The sequence below is a fragment of the Salminus brasiliensis genome, chromosome 6, assembly GCF_030463535.1.
Source record: "Salminus brasiliensis chromosome 6, fSalBra1.hap2, whole genome shotgun sequence".
In the NCBI taxonomy this organism is placed as follows: domain Eukaryota; kingdom Metazoa; phylum Chordata; class Actinopteri; order Characiformes; family Bryconidae; genus Salminus; species Salminus brasiliensis.
Window position 1 is genome coordinate 12,684,133 of NC_132883.1, and position 23,323 is coordinate 12,707,455.

Sequence of the window (23,323 nt, forward strand, 5' to 3'; positions counted from 1 at the left end):
TTTTCTCCTTCCCTTCTATTTCTCCCTCAGTTCACTGTCTCTTCCTCTCCTTCTGTCCTTCTCCTCTCCCTCTTGCTCTCTGTACCTGTCTCTTTTGCTCTCTGCCACCGTCTCTTCTCGTTCTCTCCTGTCCCTCTCTCCAACACTTACTCTCTCTCTTTCTGTGGTACACAGATCACCACAGTGTACCTCTGTTTCTTGACCTCTCTCTCTGCTCCACACTCTGAAGTTTACACCTCTCTCTCTCTCACACACACACACACACACACACACACACACACACACACACACACACACACACACACACACACAGTGTACCTGTCTTTTCATCTCCCTCTGTTCTTTTTTTCTTTACTTCTGTCTCTCCCGCACTACCAGAGTCTACATTTGGTTCTTGTATTCTCTCATTTCCTCTTTCTCGCTCCTTCATAGCGTACCAGTCTCTGGCTTTCTCCATTCCTCATTCCCTCCATTCTCTCTGTCTTTTGCTCTCTTTCTCCCTCCCTCTCTCGCTCTCTCTCTCTCTCTCTCTCTCTCTCTCTCTCTCTATGTATGGGTCTCAGGGTATAACTAGTTTTGGAAAAAGTAGTTTATAGTATAGATAAAAGTGTCAAAGTTGAGCATTTTCATATTCAAACATCTTAGCTACATACTGCGTAGCTAAGATATTTCTATCTAATATATAAATATAAAAGGGAGGAGCGTACCTCACGTCCGGAACATATGTTCAAAAGAATGGCGAATAACGATGCATGTGCCGCTGCAATGGTATAAAATAGACTAGCATGTAATATATCTTCCGAACTGCACTATTAAGATCACTACTGAGTCTATAGATAATAGTACAAGTGTGTAGCACACAGTTGGGACGCAACCTATGTCTTGCTTCATCTCCTTCCCTCTCCCCTCTCTCCGCTGGGAAGCATATCTGAGTTTCCATGCTCGGAAGCAGTCGTTTTTAGGTGTGGTTATGATTAACACTATTATGGCACAATGCAATGGCAAATGGAAAGAGAAAGGGCTACACATGTCTGGAATGATGGTTTGAAAAAATGGCGGAGGTACCTGCAGTGATGTATGTTGGCATAGCAACGTATCCTCACCTCCTGTTGATACATTAATATTGTGTATACTAGTCAGCCAAACATGAACTATTAAGATTAGTATTGAGTCTACAGCTAATAGTATAAGAGTGTAGTACGCAATTGGGACACAGCCTATGCTCTCTTGCGTTCTCTTCTTCCCTCTATCCTCTGTCCTCCCCAGTGCTCAGAGTCTTTCACTCTCTTCCTCTCCTTTCCCTCCCTCTCTACCTCCCTCCCTCATTCTCTGCACCTTTGTCTCTTGCTTTCTGTCTCTCTTTCTCTCACTCCCCCCTAACTCTCTCTATCTTGCCCTTACCCCCGCCGTCATCCACTAACTCAATCCACTACAAAGCCCCCCTCAGCACCCACCTCTATTACACACACTCAAGCAGGAAATAACAAAAGGCCCCTCGACCTGAAATTACTTTTTTTTATGGATTTGCGGCGCACGGCGACGGCAATGGCTCTGGTGACAAAGAAATAGTCACCGCTGTCTGGGCTGTCATGCTAGAGAAGCCGTTAAAATGTTGTTTACATTTTCTCACATATCTTCCTCTCTCTCTCGCACACACACACACACACACACACACACACACACACACACACACACACACACACACACACACAGAGTGTTGAAAGGAGAAAAGACAAGTTAATAGCGGCAGCACAAAGCATTTTCATTTAGCATCTTTAGAGCGCTGTTTTGTTTTTCACATGGCGAATGGAAAACACACGGCTGATTATGTGAAGAAGGCGTGAAATTGTGATATTTGCGAGGCCGGGGGAATTAACTGCAGGCAGGCAGCAGCCTCCCGAAAGCTGCAGGGCCTGGACTCCAGACATGTTTTAAATAGGGCTTTAATGACGCATATTTTATAAATACTTTTTTCTGCCACACCAGAAAACCCCCCACCTCACACAGACACACACACACACACACACACACACACCCTGTCTATTAACCCGCTGCATTAGCGTGTTGATTCTCTCTTCATTAGCACGCTCACACTCCTTTCGCCACGCTCCTCTGTGCATGTTTGGGGAAAAATCAGCTGGAAAATAATGGAGTGGCCGGTGGCATAGCCAGACCCTTTCGTGTCTCTCTCTCTTAGTCTTGCTCTCGTCCCTTTCACACACACACACACACTTGCTTTTCTCCCTGCTGCCTCTCTAAACCTTTTGTTTTCTACTATCAGCGGGGTGAAGTCGCCAGTAATGAAGTGTCTGAACGCAAACTAAGCAAATTCGCAGCGAAAGGCTCTAATTAGAGCAATGATAGTGCTTTCTTCTGCTTTTGTTAGACCAACACTGATAGTGTTTATAAATGAGGTCTATATCAGCCCCTAGATCATACTACACTGTGTGTCCAAATGTTTGTGGACACCCCTTCTAATAAATGCATTCAGCTATTTTAAGTTGCACCCATTGCTGACACAGATGTGGAAATGCGCAGACATCTAGAATAACACTCTGCGGGGCAGATCAACTTGATTCTATTGGCACTATGACTAATGCCAGATGTGGGCTAGAGGGGTAAAAAGCCCCCCAGCATTGAGCTGTAGAGCTGTGGAACTGTGCTCCCTTAAATTATGGAGCTGGAATGGTGTGCTTGTCGCTGAAGGCAATCAAATTCTCACTGCAATGCTCCCAAATCTCGTAGAATGCCTTCTCTGGACTAAGAGAAGGCATTCTTTTATATTCTTTTCTTTTATTAATCCCCTTGGTTTCAGAACAAACAATAAATGAGAAGGTGTCCCAGTACTTTTGTCCACATAATGCATATCTTCATCTTCATGCTCTCTCTCTCTTCTTGTCCTCTTTAACACTCTCTCTTACTTTTATTCCTGGCTGCTGTGGGCCACAGGGCTGATCACACACTGATGAACCAATAAAACACACTTTGTGATCAGACAATGATCCCGTTACTGAAATCACATTCTGGTCAAGTGGTCAGAGACAGTTTACTACCCATCCGACCCTGTAACAGTGACATATCCACAGGGGCCTGGTTACAGGTGGGGACAATTAGGAAGTAACTACATCTCAGAGACATGGCTATAGTTAGGTCAACAACCCGCATTTACTGTATATCTGTAATGTTATATGACATATTTGGTTAATTTCATGCTCTGAATACGTGTAGCTTATATGCTTCCAATCTATACATATTTTTTTTCTCTCTGGGCTGTTGTGTGAAGTTAAAACTTGCAATTCCCTCACAATTATGATTATTAGTATAACTGGAATTTTGATTAGTTGATGTAAAAATGGAATTTCAAATATGTTACATATTTAGGAAGAAGAAGGAAGGAACAAACACTCAATCGCCATTTGTGTAGCACATAGGAATTTGTCCTCCACATTAAAACCCATCTGTGTAGTAAAAACACACTCATACACACACACACACACACACACATGCACACATACACTAGGGAACAGTGAGCACATATGCCTGGAGCAGGGCACAGCCCTAGCTGCAGTGCCCAGGGAATCGTTGTAGGGGGGTTGGGTGCCTTGGTGTCCCTCAAGGGCACTTCAGTCATGTCCTGATGGTTCAGGGGATCAAACCTTCCAATCACAAGGCCACTTCTCTAACCTTCAGGCTGCTGGTATGGGAAGCTTCCTTACAGCATATTGATAAACACAGACTGTAGATGTTGGAGATGTTGGCTGCAGAGCTTTGGTAGCATTTTTGAACCAGTAGAATTAAAGCTCAGTGTTGTGTCACACTCTCTTGGAATCAACAGGCCTAGAAGGTCCTGAGGGCTCCTCAGTGGTAATTCACTGTTTTGATGATCTGTCCTGTAGACCAAACTGTAAAACTCTTACTTCAGTCATTTCAGTGTGAATGGGCGGGGCTACGTTGCTGTAGGCTGAATATGTAAATGCATGTAAATGTGTGATGTGTAAAAGCTAAAAGGTTGTTTTGACGCCACATTCCGACGCCACAATGTTTATATACACTGCACTGGGAGAATTTGGGCCCTGTAGGTATATGATTTCAGTGGGATATATTTGAAGGATTTCACTGCTTCTGTGTGCAGGTAATGCGATTTCAGTGAATCTTGGAAAGTGTATTACTGCAGCCTAAAACTTCTAAAACTTAGATCACAATGGCAATCAAAATATGACACACATACACAGTTGCTAGGAAAACACTTATGGAGATACACTATGCTTCATGAAAAGAGCGGCTGCAAACAATGTGGATAAGCCATCAATCAAAGGATATGCATCTGCTTATAGAGGGTTTATCATACTCATACTAACGACCAAAAGACATACTACACGAGAAAGCTGCAATATGTTTCTTTTGAAAAAGGTGTAACACACTGGATCCCACAGCAAAAAAGGACTCTCCAGACATCTGATTGTTTTGTTGTGGAGACCCCTTCTAAGGAATGCATTCAGCTACTTTAAGTTGCACCCATTGCTGACACATATTTTGCAAATAGCTTGTCTAGTCCCTGTAGGGAAGTACTGCAAAGAGAATAGGACTCTCTGGAGCAAATAAACATGCACCTATTGGCACCATGTCTGATGCCAAGAGTGGGCTAGTGGGGTATAGAGCCCTATCAGCATTGAGCTGTGGAGCAGTGGAACTGTGTTCTCTGGAATGACGGAGCTCTATACAGTACCTTTGGGATGAGATGGGGAGTTGGGGTTGGGGTGGGGTGGCGATCATCCAACGTACTGATCTTGCTAACCCTCTTGCTGCTGAATGCTATCAAATATTCACAGCAATGTTCCAAAATCTAGTACAAAGCCTTACCTAGACAGTAGAGACAGCTACTCCAACAAAAGCTGGATAAACTCTTGTGTTTTAATACCCTTGACTTCAGCACAAACAATAAATGAGTAATTGTCCCAATACTTTTTTTTTACCAGACAAAGCAGTTTTGATTTTGGGTTGCACCTCACCTACAGCTGTTAAAGCACCTTCTTTCTCTGTAGTCAAAGTGCACATTCAGAGAACAGACCTGGAAACATGTGTTGAGACTTTGTAAAGAGAAGCAAAAAGTAAACAAGTGGGGTTTTTAGTTAAACCTGTTTAGAAAGAGTGCTCGGCTTTGAGCTGTGCCAAGCGTGCAAATCATCAGATTGAGAGAAAATAAGGAGGAACTGAGAGAGATCGAACGCATTAACTCTGGCTGCGAGGCTCTGATGCCCAGCACACAGCATCACGGGTGTGTGTGTGTGTGTGTGTATGTGGAAGAGTGTGTGTGTGAGCATGTGTGTTTCCAGAGAAGACGCAAAGAGAAAGTGCTGCAGAATTAGAGGAGATATGGAGGCTGTGTATTATCTCTGTTCTGGCCAGTGGGTTCACACATCTCTCTCTAAGTTCTCATGAATGTAATTGACCTTTTTTTTTGTAACGGTGGCGAGCAAGCAGGGTGAGGGAGACTAAACACAAACCAAAGCAAAGTTAATTTTCTAGCAGCACAGTATTGCTGCGGCGCCTGCCGATATGAAAAGGGCATTCAAATCAATAGATTGACAATAGGCTCTCCGAAAAGACGGCTGAACCCAATTTTCTTGGCGCTGACCACCTCCCTAAGCCTTCTCCCTCTCCAAAAGCACGGCTCGCTCAACTTCTCGGACCTCCTCTCCAGCCAGAAAAAAAGAATGATTTTTTCCCCCTATATTTTCCCTCTCTGCCTTCGCTCTCGTTTTTCTCCTTTTTCTTCTCCTTTTCTTTTCGGCCGCAGCTTTGTGGAGGAACAATGTGCAGGGCTAATCATTATTTAGCCGCGCCGGGCGCTAGAAAGGTCAGCAGTTTGAAATGTCAGGCTTCAATAGAGCCAGATGCACATCGCGCCGCTCAAGTGTCCAATTAAAGGGGGCCTGGCAAGGGGCTGGGGGGTGAAGTGCACTTCACATGGAGGAGTTAATGAGGGGCCAGAGCGCAGGAGCCCCCTCACCGCCCAGCCCCACAGCCAGAGCAGAAGAGACACGGGCAAGGCATGGGGGTGGCAAGCAAGTCAGAATACCCCAAAGACCTTCACAAATGGCTGGAGCTTTTTAGCTACTACACACACATAAAAGGAACAGTTTGACAAAAATCATGAATTGCCCAGATTTCCCCCCGAATCCAAAGGCATGTCTTATACCTGAAGTTTGCATCTTTAGTTTGATACTGGAGCTACAAGGCTAATGTAGCTAACAGATATGAGGAGCTTATGACCACCATTACTATCATAAACCCCATCTGACCTGGGTGTTCAAATCAAACTCTGTCAAAAACCCACCTGTAGCTCAATGCTTATTTCAGCTAGCCCATCTATGGGATTCCAGTAGTATGTTAGCACAAAGCTAACAGGGTGAGAAAGGCCCTATGTTAAGCCACACACAACAAGGATGGCATGAGGCTGGTTCAAATGCTATGTGTGTATTTAGCCTGATGTAAGCAGACAGTGCTTTCTGTGTGAAATGTACAATTTATTATGTTTATTTGATGATGGAAACTGCAGTTTTGCTCAGCTGATGTGTGGTTGAGCTGGCTGATCCAGCAACACGCATGTACCTAAGATCTAGACGCTAACAGTGCTTAGCTAGCTTTGGGCACTGACAAAGACCAATTTAGGAACAGTTATGTGCTTAATTTAACATCATTCTAACGTTTGGTTACTTATTATAAATAATATTTCTCAGTTGTTTAGCTCACTGCATGTCCTTGTGTGCCCTCATCTATTTGTTATACGACACACTGCGAACCACCGTCGACAGCAGCAGTGGATTTCTGCATTAAACTTCTAAATTGACGCTGATTCTCGGAGTGTTTCTCTAACTGGAATCGCACTTCTCCATTACTTCACTTACTCAACCAGTGTAAGCACCGAGCCTCTGACAGGGCTCTCTCAAATGGCAATGCACATGCACAGCAGAAATCATTACACACTCGCTAGAACCATGTTAAGTTGTTAAGTGATCTGAAATGGATGATTATGTGGGTTTATACCAGACTACTACTGTATACAGTATACAGTAACATATACTACCCTGCTTTCTGTTAAAGTAAGAGATCACTCTCATCTTGATTTATCAGGAAATCACCTAGTTAGCAATGGCCAGAAGTCCAAATCCAAGGAGCATGCTTGGCCTTGATGATGTGGTGGCACTTCATGTGTCTGCAAATAAACAGAGTATAACCTTCACCCTTCCAATGCTGGTGGTGCTGTGTGATGGGGGGGAGACCTATGGGAATTGACAATGATGAAACTGCATCAGAAATTTGGGCAACACACAAATTATTGTGACCCGGTTCCACTGCCAATCATAAACGCCTATAACTTAACACAATGTTTGGCAGATGATGTGGTATCATTCAGATGATGAATCCTTGCTTTCCTTTTTCATACTTTTCCCATCATTCTGGTAACAGTTGGTTTCATCTGTCCAAAGTCCCAGACAGATGTTTTCTATCCGTCTAATATGATCTTTCGGTTCTTGAGTGTTTCCAGTGGTTTGAATCTTGAAGTGAACCCTCTGTATTTACAATCATGAACACATCTTTTGATTGTAGATGTTGACAACGATGCATCTAGCTTCTCTAGGAGTGTTCTTGACTTGACTAGATGGTGTGAAGAGGGTTTTCTTCACCAAGGACAGAATTCTGTAATCATCCTCTTTAACTGGTCAATGGTCATTTTGGGCCTTTTGGTGTTGGTGAGCTCAGTACAGTACAGTCTTTTTTTAAAGAATGTATTAAATTGGTGATTTGACATGTTTTCTCTCTCTAACCTGTCCACACCAGTCCATTAAACTGCTTAGCAGTTAACTGTCCAACTACATTTCAGCCTGGTGGGACTATGTAACAAGTGTCTCAATGTAATCATCTTGACTGGAAATGAAATAAATGAAGATTTCACAGTATACATCACCTACATCTTGTGGCTCATGGACCTTTAATGACTACTTACACCACTTACAGCAGCAGAAATCTGACTATAACTATTCTCACTCAGACATGCACACATATATAGTAAAGAAGAAGTTTTCTATAATGTGCAGGCAGAAGGTCAGTGTGTCCTGTGTGTTGCTGTTTTATCTGCCAGAGCCATCTCAGAGCACCAGCTGTTTTCCATACAGCAGGAAAACAAGCTTCCCTCACACTCAGTATGGATAAACCTGGGGTCAAAGGCTAGCACAGCCACAAACACTCTCTCCGCACCCTGCATCCTAATAAGCACAAATAAAGCCAGTTCATGAAGAGACGTGTTCTACAGGGCAGAACAAATGAGTGAAATGTGTGTCAGAGTTTCTCACCTTTAGCACAGAAGTATTTCATTCGTCTTACCAACAAGTAATCAAGGCCTTCTGGTAGTGGAGCTGTTCACTGCTGATCTGAGACAACTCAATGTTGTCCATGAATGGCCTTGTAGACTCGAATATACCCATATTTGAACTATCGGAAGGTTTTTGTTGACTTGTAATGGTATTTACATATGGAATTTGTAATTGGAATTTCTTAACAGCATACAGCAAGTTCTCTCCAAGATTCCAGGTCTTACCTGCTCCAGTCTACCTTACCTGCTACTTTGGAAAGTTGAAAAGCTAAGTGCCCATATACCTGGAAAAACACTGAAATGGGGTTTTGCCTTTTTTTTTTTACCAGCATATGAAAAGTCTCCTCAGAGTTGTCTTGGTCTCACAGATCTCCTTGCCTTTCACAGACTATTTCTATTTTTTTGTACCTTTTTCTCCAAATTTGGTACTGCCCACCCTTAACCCGCCCTCTCGTAGCTCCCCCAGCACTAGCAATGCTCCCCACACAAGGAGAGTAAGGACAAGTCTCCTCCGATAAGAGTGGTAAGGGGAGAGAGCACCATCTACCCACATGGAGAGAGCACAGGCAATTGTGCTCTCTCAGACTCTGTCCACTGATAGCACAGCAGCATGGCTCGAGATATGGCTTGTGACCCCCGGGCCATAGTGGCCGAGCTTTAGACTGCTGAGCCTAACTGCTATTTCTTAATATCATTCTGCACTGTAGAATCTACAAGCTTAAGTCCCCAATAACCCATATCCAAACTATCTGAAAGCAGTGTTAGGACATATACACAATGTTCTGCCATACCTAAAGATACTTTTTATTTTCTGATACTGATACTGAGTAGTCGCTAATGCCAACCAGTCTTTTGAACTACTAAGCTTTAATATGAGCTGTCCCTCTGAAATGCGGTCTACACCACCTCTAGTTCTGAAGTTCTGAAATGAAACCACACATTATAGATGCCAGCTGCACCTTGAAGCCTCATACCTACAGTAGCAATTACCTGAAATCAGAAAAGAGAGAGAGCTGTAAAGTGTGGCGAGCTTGCCTTTAGTAAAGCGGCGAAGGTCAGCAGCACAGTTTCACCTAGATTTGGAGAACAGATGCCATGTAAAGCTGTGGAAATTAGCCCACTTTGTGTGCCTCCCATAAACATTCTTTTAATCAAAGTGTATTAGAGCAGCCAGATATTTTAGACATATGGGCACTGCATTCTCCCAGACTCCCCCATCTGTCTCATTCTGTGCTCTGACTGCACTGGCTGCCATCACCCAGATGCTTCTAGAAGAGACTGCGATCCACATACAAGACTGCGGGACATCAGTCTTATAACAGAGTGAGAGATGGGACAGAGTTGCAGCTGAAAGGTCTGTGATGTGCCTCCTTCTAATTGGTGGAAATGATCAAAGTGGGCAGACTATTGTTTACTTCACAGCACAGCAAGGCCGGTCGCATGGAACCTTAAGCTTAAGCTACGATTTAAACTTTACAAGCTTTTCAATGTTAATCACTGGGGCTGTGTACTGGCAAGAACCTGGGGGTATGATACGTATCATGATACAGGGGTTACTTTCATAGTATTAAAATATTACAATTATATGCATCAAATATGTGTAAAAGTTAAATATGATAAAAAGTTGACTTTTTAATCCAATCAGAACAGTGGGATCTAAAGACAGAGTACAACACTGCTATCTAGCAGTTTAGAGGTTTAAACACAACACAAAATGAACCTGAACACTGTCTGCCACCAATCTTTACAATTAAACTATGCATTAAAAATTAAATACTACGTTTTTGAGAAATCATCCAGCATTGCTAGACATAATATCAATAATCAATATTTAATAAATACATTACAATTTAGTCCTAAACTGTAAACCCTGATAAGTTCGCTTAAATTTAAACCATTGGGGCAACACCCTTCCTTAAATAAATTAAGCTTTGTTGAACAATTGCGTTGATATTCAATACTAGATGTAATAGATACTAAACACTCTACAGGTCAGAATAACTCAAAACCTAATGAAATTAAATGAATCTTCTGAGTTAACCTAACCTCCGCTGAATGTGAATAGCTTTGCATTTTAAACAAAGTTTAAATCTTTCATTCTTCAATTGACTGTTATTAATCTGCCAAAGACACTGACCATATAATCTTGTGATGATGCAAGAGTGAACAGAGCAGTACTCAGTGCCAGAATATAGTCATATGCAGCAGCACAGATAACAAGAACTTGCTCTTACAGCCTTCAATACTGAAGCCAGGACACAATTTTTACTAAATGTAACTGCATACCTAAGAGAAGGTAGCCTGGGGATACGACTACACACTGGTGGCGAGTGGAGAAGAAGACATGCTCATATAAACAGATGGTGTCAGGAGCCAACAGGAACGGTTTGAGTTTTACACACACAAATCCACTTTAACCAGAACAGCTGACTCAGTTACTGGATTTGTTGAGAAACATCAATATGACAGAAATGATTAAATCCGTTGCAGTTTTTTTGTGTGTGTGCTTTCTAAGATCACATGGATCAACTACTATCCATTTGCCAGTGGCAACCCAATAAACTCCATTATTAATCTCAGTTCAAGACTGACTCAAACTCAAAATAGTTGAGTGATAGGTGGGATATATCCCGTTTTATGTATAACAGACTTCATATATTTGGATGAAAACAACATCATTTATTTAATCCTGGACTAGTTAATTCATGTCAACAAAACAAAGCCAGTTGATTAGACTGGTCTTGTTTGGCCAAACATCTGTTGGCCCATACAATTGATCGAACATTCACAGCATCTCAGCGATGGGTCAGAATACACAAAGCTCATAATACAGCATTCATTAATGCCTCATCCGAATAATGTAGTCATTTGCAGTGTTGTGAAGGTCGACATCGCAACAATGTGTTAGTGTTAGTGTGTAGTGCTATGTAGCAATGTTGTATTTGGCATGTGATACACACTGCTGATATATACAAAACAAACACACACATACACACAGAGTACATACCTGGGTTGGTGATGGTGAGCAGGTCTAGCCTTCGTTGTTGCTGGAAAAAAAAAAACAGAAGGCAGAAGCAGGCTTTAATCAAAATGTTCAGCAACAGGTTGTAGTTCCGTTAGTACTGAAGTTCTAGATATAACATGTCCAAATATTTGTGGACACCCCTTCTAATAAATGCATTCAGCACTCTGTAGACTCCCTGGACCATGCCTAATGCCAGGCATGTGCTAGAAAGGTATAAAGCACCCCCCCACCAACATTGAGCTGTGGAGCAGTGGAAGTGTGTTCTCTGGAATGATGGTGCTCTAACCACTACTTTTGAGATGAGTTGGGGAGTTGGAGATTAATTGGGGTAGTGATCATCCAACATGTAGTCGAAAGCTTTTCCTGGATAGGAGAAACAGTTACTCCAACAAAAGCAGTATACACTTTTTAATACACCTTGATTTCTGGAGAAACAATGAATAAACAGGTGGCCCAATACTTTTGTCCATATCATTTGGATTACACAGGGTTTATGAATGAAGATGTTTCATATATGTAAAAATAGAATATTTACAATTGCAAACATTTGAGTTTTATAGAGTTTTAAAGTGTAAAACTGTTAGACTGTCAGAGTTGGTTTACATGTTTATTTCAGACTGTGACTCTGGCACTGACCTGTCTGTGTGTGTGTGTGTGTGTGTATGTATTTCCTTCTGTGCTGTCAGGAGAGTTGAGCGTGTGCCTACAGATGGAGTAATGGAGGGTGTGAGAGGTTACCCACTTTCACACCTCACACTCTCTTTTTAGGGGATTGACAACAGGGGGCTACAGGAGGTGCCACCTCTCTCACTCTGACATCCAACTGACACTTTCTCTCTCTATCCTCTCCATCTCATTCTCCCTCTCTCTACCCTCTCCATCTCACTCTCCCTCTCTCATTCTCCCTCTCTCTACCCTTTCCATTTCCCTCTCTCTCATCCCCACTCCCTCCATTACCCTTTAACTTTCTATCTCTACCACTACCCTTTACCCCCCATGCTCTCTCTCTTTCTCTCAGTTTCTTACTCTCTCTCTCTCTCAACCATTCCTGTCTTCACCTCTCTTTCTCTCTATTCCCCATTCTCTCTACCCTCTCCATCTTTCTCACTTCTCTTACTTCTTTACCCTCGATTGCCCATTCTCTCTCTCCATTCCTCTCTCCTCATCCCCTTCCCTCTGTTGCCCTCTATTTCTACCTCTGTCCAGCCCCTTCATTTACCATGCTCTCTCTCTCTCTCTCTCTCTCTCTCTCTCTCTCTCTGTAGCGTTATGATCAAGCTGGAGGCTGTTCAGAGTGACACTAATCAACACCTTTCTCGCTCTTTTCTTCACACGCACACAAACACTGTCTTCTCTCTCTCATGACACGTGCCAACAACTAAGACTGAGGCTTGTCTGTGTGTGTGTGTGTGTGTGTGTGTTTGAGTGAGAGTGTGAGAGAGTGAGAGAGAGACCCCTCCACATCTCTAAGTTATGTATTCGTGTGGTGTAGTGCATGCGGGTAGTTTCCTGGTGAGTGTGTGTGACAAGGGCTACAGCAATTCACACAGGTCACACTCCAGATCAATAAGTGGCCAATCAAAGGTTGACGCCACCCTCATCGACACGCCACAGCCTGGAGAGCATGTACACACACACCCCCTCTTGGAGGACACGTTATCTGAAGAGCAGCACTCAAATGCTGACATCACTGCGGGTCCTTCTACATGAGTGGCTCCACTCAGACAGAGCAGAGGAGAGACTGTAGACTGATACAATGCTCTCTCTCCCTCTCTCTCGCTCACACACACACACACACACACACACACACACACACACCTGTAGACCTGTAGCTCTTAAGGTGGTTAATCACTCAGCCTAATTTCACTTGAAGAAATAAAATGTTCAGTGTTCCCATCGAGTTCAGTACTCCCAAACAGACCGCTGTCGTGTCTTCAACCTGTAGTTGGCCCATATTTGGAACCCCAGGTCTAGTGGTGCTTTCACACCAACCTTGTGTGACTTTTCAGTTTGGTCTGAACCAAAATGGCAGGTGTAAAAAAAAAAAAAAAAAAAAAGATGCCTCAGACCATGGTCTAGACCAAAGGACCAAAATGTAGTGTGATCAAAAAAGGTAGTCTTGGTCCGGATCAAATGAACCATGGTGTGTTTACAGTGTGAAACCTCTTTTCCGGATGGTTCAGACTTTCAGACCAATTACAGGAAGTTGAGGCAGACTATTGTCACCAGAATGAGTGGAAGTTGCAGACGGAGACAATTTTGCTATATGGACAAAAGTATTGGGACAGCTGCTCATTCGTTGTTTCTTCTGAAATGGGTATCAGTGACCCCAAAAGTATTGGATCAAGAACCATGATTCCAGAGAACACTTCATATCCCTCTAGCCCATGCCTGGCTTTAGGCATGGTGCCAATAGTGTTCATGTTTATCAAAAATAGGAATATGCAGGTTTCCAAAAATCATACCTTGTGGTAAAGAAAAGAGCTGCAAACCTGCATTTGGCTAGAAGCTAACACTGATGCACACTGAACTGACATCATTCGATGGGCAGCCTCAATAAAATTCTCCAAACAAATGGGGTTAGCTATGTTTTTGGCATATTTCAAAGTGCTGGTGTTTCTATATACTACATTTACATTTACATTTACGGCATTTAGCAGACGCTCTTATCCAGAGCGACTTACAAGGTTACTCGTATTACAGAGGTGAGCCAATGTAGTGTTAGGAGTCTTGCCCAAGGACTCTTATTGGTGTAGCACAGCATAGTCACCCAGACCGGGAATCGAACCCTGGTATCCCACATGGTGTTGTTGTAACGCAATGGTAGGTGGTGGTGTTATCTGTTGCGCCACACCAACCACAACATACATACAATATACTAGTGTTAGAAGATGCAGAGGAATGCTTATTATTTATTATTAAGTTTATTTGAAGTAGTTCTCTAACATATAAACAGGTCAGTTGAGCATCAACGTAATTTGTTTTTTAATATATATTTTTTAACAAGCCTATTTACAACCCTGTTATTTTAAGCTCTGCTTATATGACGACTTAATGAAAGTGCATATTATTGCATAGCTTTAACACTGTAACAAAAACACTGTCATTATTTCCGAGTCTCACTGGTTAGTGTTGCTGTCCTTTCATTGTGTTCTTTGAGTGCATAGTTAGCAAGATGAGGATATTAAAAGAAGGTTATCTTTTAGCCCAGCACCCAACTGGTACCTTTTCCTTCTGGTGTGTGTTCAGGCCCTGTTTGGTGGTCAGATAGGTAGTCCAGTGTGTTTTTGAGGGAGCCGATGTTGGAAATTAGAGATGGTAAAAGAATAGCATTAGCTTTAAGTGAGTGCAGATCCCTGATTGCTTCCTCAGCTTTTGCTTTGTTGCGTTCTGCTGAGTGCAAGCTGTCTTGTGGACACAGGAGAAGACGTGGCCATGAGGCCTTGTTCAAATAGCAACCATGCTATTCTCAACCCCATGTTCTTTCTGAGTTGCTGTTGTGCTTGACTGTTTAGCCAGCTTTGACTAGGGATTTTGCCAGTGGCGCTGGGTGTATGCAAATTGTGGGGGCATGAATATAATAAGTCAAGACTGTTAGGTAACAGTTTCAAGCATTTGAAATTGCACACAGACACACATTATTAGTGCCATATAAAAAGTGCTGGGCAATATGACCTCAAATTAATACGATGGTTAATTGAACAGTTCACCTCCATTATTGTGATGATTAATTAATGATTTTGTAAGATGCTCAAGTTGCTCAGCTGGCTCCATGCTGCTTCCATGTCACTGGATGAGGTGGAGTCATGTGACCACAAACACACAGTACTAGTCACATGTTTTTAAGGGGACAGCGTCTGAACACACAGTGAAGAAAGTGGGGAAATATTACAAAAACGTACTAACAGAAAAAAACCTCAAAATGATTCCACACGGGCAAGATTATATCGATTCAAGGTTCTGAATGTTATATTTCGATTAATTGTTCGTTTAATTGGATTAAACGTCCTTGTAATTAAAGGATCCAGTGGCACTGGTCAGATATCACAATGCAAAAGTAGCAGCAATCTCTAACTAGTTTAATGCTATTTCTATGGTTAATAACTTTGTTGGGAGAGTTGATGGCTTCACATCTATCTATTTTAAACCTCATTGTTGCTACATTAAATTACTGCCTAAATAAAACTAAATAATTGCCCCCTTTAATTTGTACCGTTGTATTACAGAGACAATAGGCTTGAATGTGTGTGTCACTGTAGAAACACAAATATACAGTTATTAACAAAACATAGTTTGTTAATATATTTTACCTGCATTTATCTGATTTAAATAAGTACCCTAAAAGCAATCCTTTACATCAATTCATCCAACAACACTTCAAATCAACTTCTGCTCTGTTCCACTTTTTCACAGTAAATAATTAAATCGAATCATCCTAAGTTCAATTCTAATAGCAAGAAATGTATTCACTTAGTAGGCTTTTAATACTGAACCTAAGCCTGTGCATTACTTGCACTGTGCTAATCCCAATTACGGCTCTGCCAGCTTCTTGCACTGAGTGTCATTATCATGGCTCCCCCTGCTGGCCATGCTGCACTCTGCAGCACATACACAAGCAGTCAACCCCAGAGCCCATAAATGACAAGGACATTTCCTAAGGCCTGTTTACAGCCCACAGAGGTAAAAGCTCAGCATCACTTAAAAGAATGGAACTAGTCATTTAATGGCATATCTTTGTTAAAAGGGTCATTTAGGGCCTAGAATGTCAAAAACATCACCATATATGAAAGAGCTACATAGTGTTAGGCAGGAAGAAAGCTGTTTCCATGATTCAGCCTGACCTCTCCATCCTGTGCAACCCCACCCCACCGTGAGGCAGCGAGCCAGGCCCAGCAGCAGCAGCAAGCTGGTGCTGCCCAGAGCAGGCCTCCGCTTCACGCCAATTAGAGGCTGTGGACAAGGCCAGCAGTGGCTGCTCTCTGATCTGACCCTGAGCGAGGCTGGATACAGAGCTGCGGTCAGGAACGGACGGACGAAGCCCATCCCAGTGCCTCCCCCACAGTGCCTCTGGCCCAAACACAGCTACCCACCCACTGCAAATCAACCCACAGGGAAATCAAGTGGGCTGGTAGGCAGTGGTTTCTTACATCTGCTGTTGTCCGTTCAGGCTTTAGCCACTCTGGCTGCTCCGCAGCCTCAGCTACACTTATCCCGTGATCATCAATCACATCAGAGGGGGGAAGACAAGGGAAGTTAGTGGCGCTGAGGGGCTTCGTGAACACTTTACCCGTAAAACAAAAGGCATCCGCGCGGTTCTCCTGACGGTGGAAGGTCACGACACTGAGACATTAGCACATAAAATTTTAATGCTTGTTTAATGTATCCGCGTACGCCGCAACAACAACAAAATGGCCTTACCAAGATTACCAAGGACTCTGTTACAGCTAAGGCCAGCAAACTCCTTTTAGAATGTCCTACATTTATCCTTGCATTTATTTTTTTTTCTCCCTGAGGTCCTCTTATAAGGTTTGTATGGTTTTAGAAATCAAAAACAGTCATATTTCATTTCTGCATGAATATTCTCTAACCTCTTTGTACTCTTTGTAAAGAAACAGGCTGTTTTTGGTGCACTACCTTAAAGACAGATAGATGTGAATGGCCTCTGTTCTGACTGACTGCCCTGTATTGTGGCTCCTTCCAAAAGCATTCCAGGCTGAAACACGGCGTATAACTTCAGCATAAATGAGCAGGTCAGGAAGATAAGATAAGGTGTATATAGAAAAATCATTATTAGAAGCCATGTATGAATGGTCTGAATTTGGAAGTGAACAGTATGCTTAACAATGTTTGTTCTCTACTCCAAACTGAATTTTTAAAAAGTGCCCTTTTAAGCAACAGTCTAGCAATAACACCTTTTTCTGATCAGCCAAGATGAGGTGTGTATCAGGAGTTGGCTTCTTTAGTTTTGTACTGAAGCTAAAAGGCCATAGGAGTTAAAAATAGAGGTTTATGTAGACTGATTAGCTTTGTTCAAACTGAATGTTTACAGCAGCATTTTGTAGCAATCTGATTTTTAAATAACAGCTTTAAAATGTGATGTTCCACTGCTTCACTTGTAAAAGGGAGAGTCTCTGCCAGAACTGCACTATGTAACTGCACTTCAGTTAAGCTGCACGTCAAAATTGCGTAACACTGCAGAACTTGATTCAGATTTGTGTAAAATCCTGTTATATTTTACTGCATCAGTCAACATGCAAGTTCTGCATCTCAGATCAGCTTGTCAACAAATGCCTGTGCACAGCCAGCCATGAGGGGCAGCTCAAAGCAAGGTTTGTATTTACTGTAGTGGAGTGGCGTAAAAGTAAATTACACTCTTCAGCACTAGGGGGAGCCCAGGAGCAAAAATAAATAAATAAATAAATACATAACAATTCTTCACATTAAACCACATCAAGTTGTCAATGTAATCTTAATTACACTTGCTAAGATAATTTCTGACTGCCGGACATGCTGTTATCTATGGACTCACATCAGACGCAGCTAATCTTCAAGTCATGTAGGTTAAGGGGAAACTTTGTATTGAGACGCATCTAGAAAACACCTTCACATGATTCCTATCACTGAAAATATTAAACAAACAGGTATGACCCAGGTCCAAAAACCAAAAAAATAAAAGGTGAGGGGGGAGCAGTTTTCATTAACACTCAATGAGGCATTGCAGCTTTAGCTTAATGCTGATTCCCATCCTGTGATAATGGATCTATGGTTAATTAGAGTATTACAGCACTCAGCCTGCGCTACTCTCTCTCTCTCTCTCTCACTCTAACTGTCAGTCCTCACTCTGCACGGATAAGTGTTTCCCAGGAACAGGGAGAGAGCGGGAGAGAGAGAGAGACACACACACACATTAGCAGGACAATCCTGGGCATGAAAAAAGGATTGTATTAATCTTTATCAAACGCCAGGGAATCCCCCACCCGGAGAGAACAGCGGCAGCAGCAGCCTGGAGTGTGAGCAGCCGCGAACGTCCCAGGCCCCTCAGTGTCAAAGGGCTTCCCCCTGCCTGCAGCAACTAAAGCTGTATCTCAATCCCCGTACTTCTGAAGTGGACTAGCTCAGAGTGAGACTGATATAATGATGTATTATGAAATATAATGCTAGGTTATGAAATATAAATGCTAGGTTATGAAAAAAATGAAAAATAACCTAATGATCCACTTTTCTAGTATAGCACGGGTATGGTCAGTACTTCTCGAACACTGGACAACTGTATGTATCATGAACGGTCTTCACTTTATTGTATTTATTTTCTCAAAACAACTGTTCCGTTCTCCTGCTGTCCTCTTTTAGATGGTCATCAGTTTTTCCCACGCTTTTTAAATGTGAAATTATTTGTGTAGTTGTTTGTCTAACTTGGATTACTCTGTTCCAACTGAGCAAATCTCAGGCAAACTCAATTTCATGTATAATGTGTAGCATAAAACTGACTTGCAAAGTATTGCAATGTTCTATTCCTGCCACACTGCCCGACCTTAGTACTACCCACTATTGGTGTAAGCAGCATATTCACACTGGAAAATGAAACCGCTTACTATATACTGTTAATATCTAAACAACATCCTAGAACTGTCCTACATCCACAGACGTAAGTTAGTAGCAAATATTAACAGCCAATAGTTGTAAAACTTGCGTGTAAAAATTGTCTGGATAGAGGCTATATAATGGTGGGAAGTATTACCCGGTAATTTGTAGTATCTATGTATTGCACTACATTAGCAGTCCACGTCAGTCAACACTACTAAAAAAGCAGTATGACTTCACATTAAAAGTCACAAAGTAATTACTTATGATGTATCAATACCATTATTGACAATTAACAGCGAATTAACCAATAATTACTTAGTAGTTACTTAGTAATTAGTAATCGAGTAACTGTAAATTGACGTTTCTCATTAATTCAAAGCTTAATTACTTAATTACTTACAGTGTACTACCCACTACATATTACACTGAGGTAATGAAGTGTGTGTGTTTACTCATATGAAGAAGTAACACGAGAGTTACTCACCAGTACTTATGTCTTAGTCCTGTTAATGATCTGCTAATTAATCAACTGATTTACTGTCGCCACTGTGCAGCCTCTGGCCAGCACTGGCCACTTTCCTTCACCTCTACTGGCCACTTTCCTTCACCTCTCTCATATTCAATTGCCTCACTATGCTCATTGTTACCACCATTAGTTACTCATTAGTTTGTTTATTATTATTAGGAATTAATTACTGCTTTAAGTAAAGTGATGAGCGATGAGCACTTCCTCTTTTAAGTGTCATTTAAAGCAACTGTCCTTTATTTAAAGAAAAAGCACATTATTGTGACGGGGTGGTAAGTCAAACTGAGGGACACACACAAATCATAAAATCTTTATTTATTACGAGAATACAGTGCAAAGTATACAAAGTGGATAAATATAGGGACATGTAGAGGGAGTTGCCATTCCTCATATTCCTGCTTCATTCCAGACTGGAGTTCAGTTCAGCTACAGTTAATGCAGTGTCCAAAACACCAGCACTCCCTGTCCTTACTGACCAAGATCAAGGTCATGACAGTCCACATGCACTGCTAGCACCCTAAACAGGTGCTTTACGTGCCAGTGACGTCGGTATTCAGGGCGCGGTGTGCGCCAATTGCAAATCCTCCCACTGTTTCCCCTCACTCTCTATCAACCTCTGCCGCAGATTAGCTGACAACATAACGACAGAGTCAGTGAGTGCACTGATACATGCATAATCCCCAACCCTGAGATCTACTCACAGACTTACTGAGGCAACTTTTTTTTGTTATTGTTTTTTTTCTCTTGCCTTTGCTGCCGTGCTTTCAGACCTCCAACTCCAAATAGGCCAGACGTCCCAAACCTTCTCCATAAAATGCTATTAATCTTATCAGGCGGTTGATCTAATCCTTAATGAATGTTTATACAGGCTTATGTCAGCTGCCATGAAAGGCTTACGTAGGTGATGTCATAGTATGAATGGTGCTCTACAGTAAAGTGCTACCCTGATACACTATATGCCCAAATGTTTGTGGACACAACATCTAATGAATTTAGCTACTTCAAGCTGCACCAATTGCTGACATAGATGTGCAAATACACACAGCCACAGCTTTTCTAGTCCCTGTAGAGAAGTACTGCTAATAGAATAGGACTCACTGGAACAGATAAACATGAACCTATTGGTATTATCCCTAATGCCAGGTGGGGGGTAGAGGGGTGTAAAGTCCCCCTCGGCTTTATGAAACTGTGTCCTCTGGAATGATGGTGCTCCATCCAATACTTTTGGGATGAGTTGGGGTTGCGATCTTGCAATATCCTGACCTCACTAACGCTTGTCACTGAATGCAATCAAATCCTCACAGCAATGCTTGAAAATCTAGTAGAAAGCCATCTTCCCTGGACAGTAGATACAGTTACTCCAACAAAAGCAGCTCTTTTTAATACCCTTTGTTTTGGAATAAGCAATGAATGAGCAGGTGTCCCAATACTTTTGTCAATATAGTGTATCTTATACCCTTATGCTTTTTTAATACATTAAATGCTCAAATAATGAACAGGACTAACTCTTAATGACTAGTACGTTCTCATGTGACTTGGGTTTCTATGAGTAAACACAGGTATCTGTTCATTGGCAATGTAATAAGCAGCAGTTGGTACACAGTTAATGAGTAAATATGCCCAGACTTTTGGGTCATTTTCAGGTCGCAGCGTATTTGTGAGCGCACTCATACATGCATAATCCCCAACCCTAAGATCTACTTATTGACCTACTGGTGCAACTTTTTTTTTCTTCACCTTTGCTGCTGGACTTTCAGACCAGAACTCTAAATAGGCCAGACACCCCAAACTTTCTCCATAAAATGCCATTAATCTTATCAGGCTGATGCGCACCTTTCCAATAGCGGCTTAATCTGGGCTGGGTGCAGAGCAGCACGACTGTAATTAAGACGGCTGGTCAGCAGATAGGCGGGGGAAGAGAGAGAGAGAAACCTTGCCAGCGAAAGCATTCATTTACTAAACCTCTCTTCTTATGACCAAATTAAATATTCATGCACAATCTACCCAAAGCCCATTTGCAATATTTCCCCCTGAATTTACTTTTCATATTTGCTGATGATTATCATGCGGGCAGGCAAACTAGGAAGGGGGGGGTGGTATTTAAAAATCTGCCCAACAATTTAGAGCCTCATTCCACATTCATGTAAGGTTAATATTAAAAGATTAACCTGAGTCATTTCACCCCAGCTATCAATTTCAACACACATATAGTTGCAGGTAGCAGACTAAATGATTTGACTGCAATATTGCTGCGATGGTCAGAGGGGAAGGTTACATTAGCGATGCATGGAGGCAGACCATCTACACAAAGCAAGCAGTCCCTGAAAAATCCTGCTATTTTGGCTTAACAGATGTCCTCAATTACTGACCACGGTGGACACACCCTCTGTCCTAGACACACACACACACACACACACACACAAATCCATGTACTGATGAGGTAAGAGAAGTTAACCATGTGCTATTTAGGCCGTCTGTCTCAGCCCCAGTGCTGGGATTCACAGTCTTTGTCTCCGCCCTTTAAGGACACCTCAGACTGACGCCAACAGATGCCTCTGGGGGGGGGGGGTGAAGAGAGAGAGAGAGAGAGAGAGAGAGAGAGAGACAGACAGAGAGAGGGATGAGTCAACAGTCTACCAATGACAGCATCCGCCTCACCTCATACATGCGTAAACACACATTTTGATGTGGGGTCATATGTATACATTTATATAAAACTACTAGGGTGCACAATCTGTCGGCAGATGTAATATTGAGAAAACTATAATTAATATATTAGCCTAATATTGGAACTACATCTGAAAAATACTGGTAATAATTTAGCAGCTCACTGCTAGCACACACAGCAGCTGAATTAGCAGTGCCATGGTTGTGTAAATTTTAGCAATTGCCCAACTTTAGAGTTTTAACCTTATTATATTTACTTCACTTTTAACACAATAAAACTGTGGCCTTTTCTCAGTCTCCCATCCAGGTGGAGGTTCTTAAAACTTTGGTCTGTTTTCAGTGCTTTCTTATGGACAGGCAAAACAAAGCATTTTGAAAATGCTGATGTCAACCTGTGCATGGTTGTTGCCGACTGAGTTTGCTTTTTCATTACACTGTGACTGCACATTACATTACACTGTTTCAACAACACAATGAGAAAATCTTATGCTTCAGAACTGAGCTGTAATTAGGTCTGTTTTGGCTGTTACACTTGCTTCTTAAAGAAACCTGACATTTCTCCCCCTGCTGGCTACCCAATGTTCAGGCATCTTTTAAATGTGACCTGTTTGATAAATTCCTTGTTTAACAAAATGTGTGTGAAAATGTGTGAGATTTTATTGCACTTTATGCCTCATTAATGTTATTGCATTTACTTACTATCTAATGAACATTCATAACAAAGCTGAAAAATCATTGACTTTCAGAGTGTTTTGTCAGTGTCAGAAAAGATCATTTTGAACACAGAAATCTATGAATAGGACTGTAAGTCACCAACCACAAAATCTGAATCAGAATATGCCATAAAATAGGCCAGAGCACCTCTGCTAATAAATATTTATATGATATCTATGTATATATATATAAAGGCAACAAGTAGCTTACTTAAAAACAAACAAGCAAACAAACACACACACACACACAACACTTTACGAAGTGAGCCCCATTTTCCTGGTTCTCATATTGTTGCTTACCCTTGCACAGGGGTATAGTTTTCCTACACAGTCAGAGCATCCCACATACATACACCCACACACACCTTTTACCCATCCTCTCCCTAATTTCCAGTAGCTCCCTCCCCTCCTGAGCTGACGTGCTCCCCTGTGTT

At 42.0% G+C, this 23,323-nt stretch overlaps 1 protein-coding gene across 2 annotated transcripts in view; it reads right to left on the reverse strand.

The window, feature by feature from the left end:
- The window catches only part of agbl4 (AGBL carboxypeptidase 4), a 436,619-nt gene that overhangs the window by 131,220 nt on the left and 282,076 nt on the right, over positions 1-23,323 (reverse strand). For both annotated transcript variants that reach the window (XM_072681668.1, XM_072681667.1), the window contains exon 6: positions 11,382-11,421. In XM_072681668.1, the coding sequence (XP_072537769.1) occupies positions 11,382-11,421 (40 nt within the window). The remainder of the gene's footprint in view (positions 1-11,381; positions 11,422-23,323) is intronic.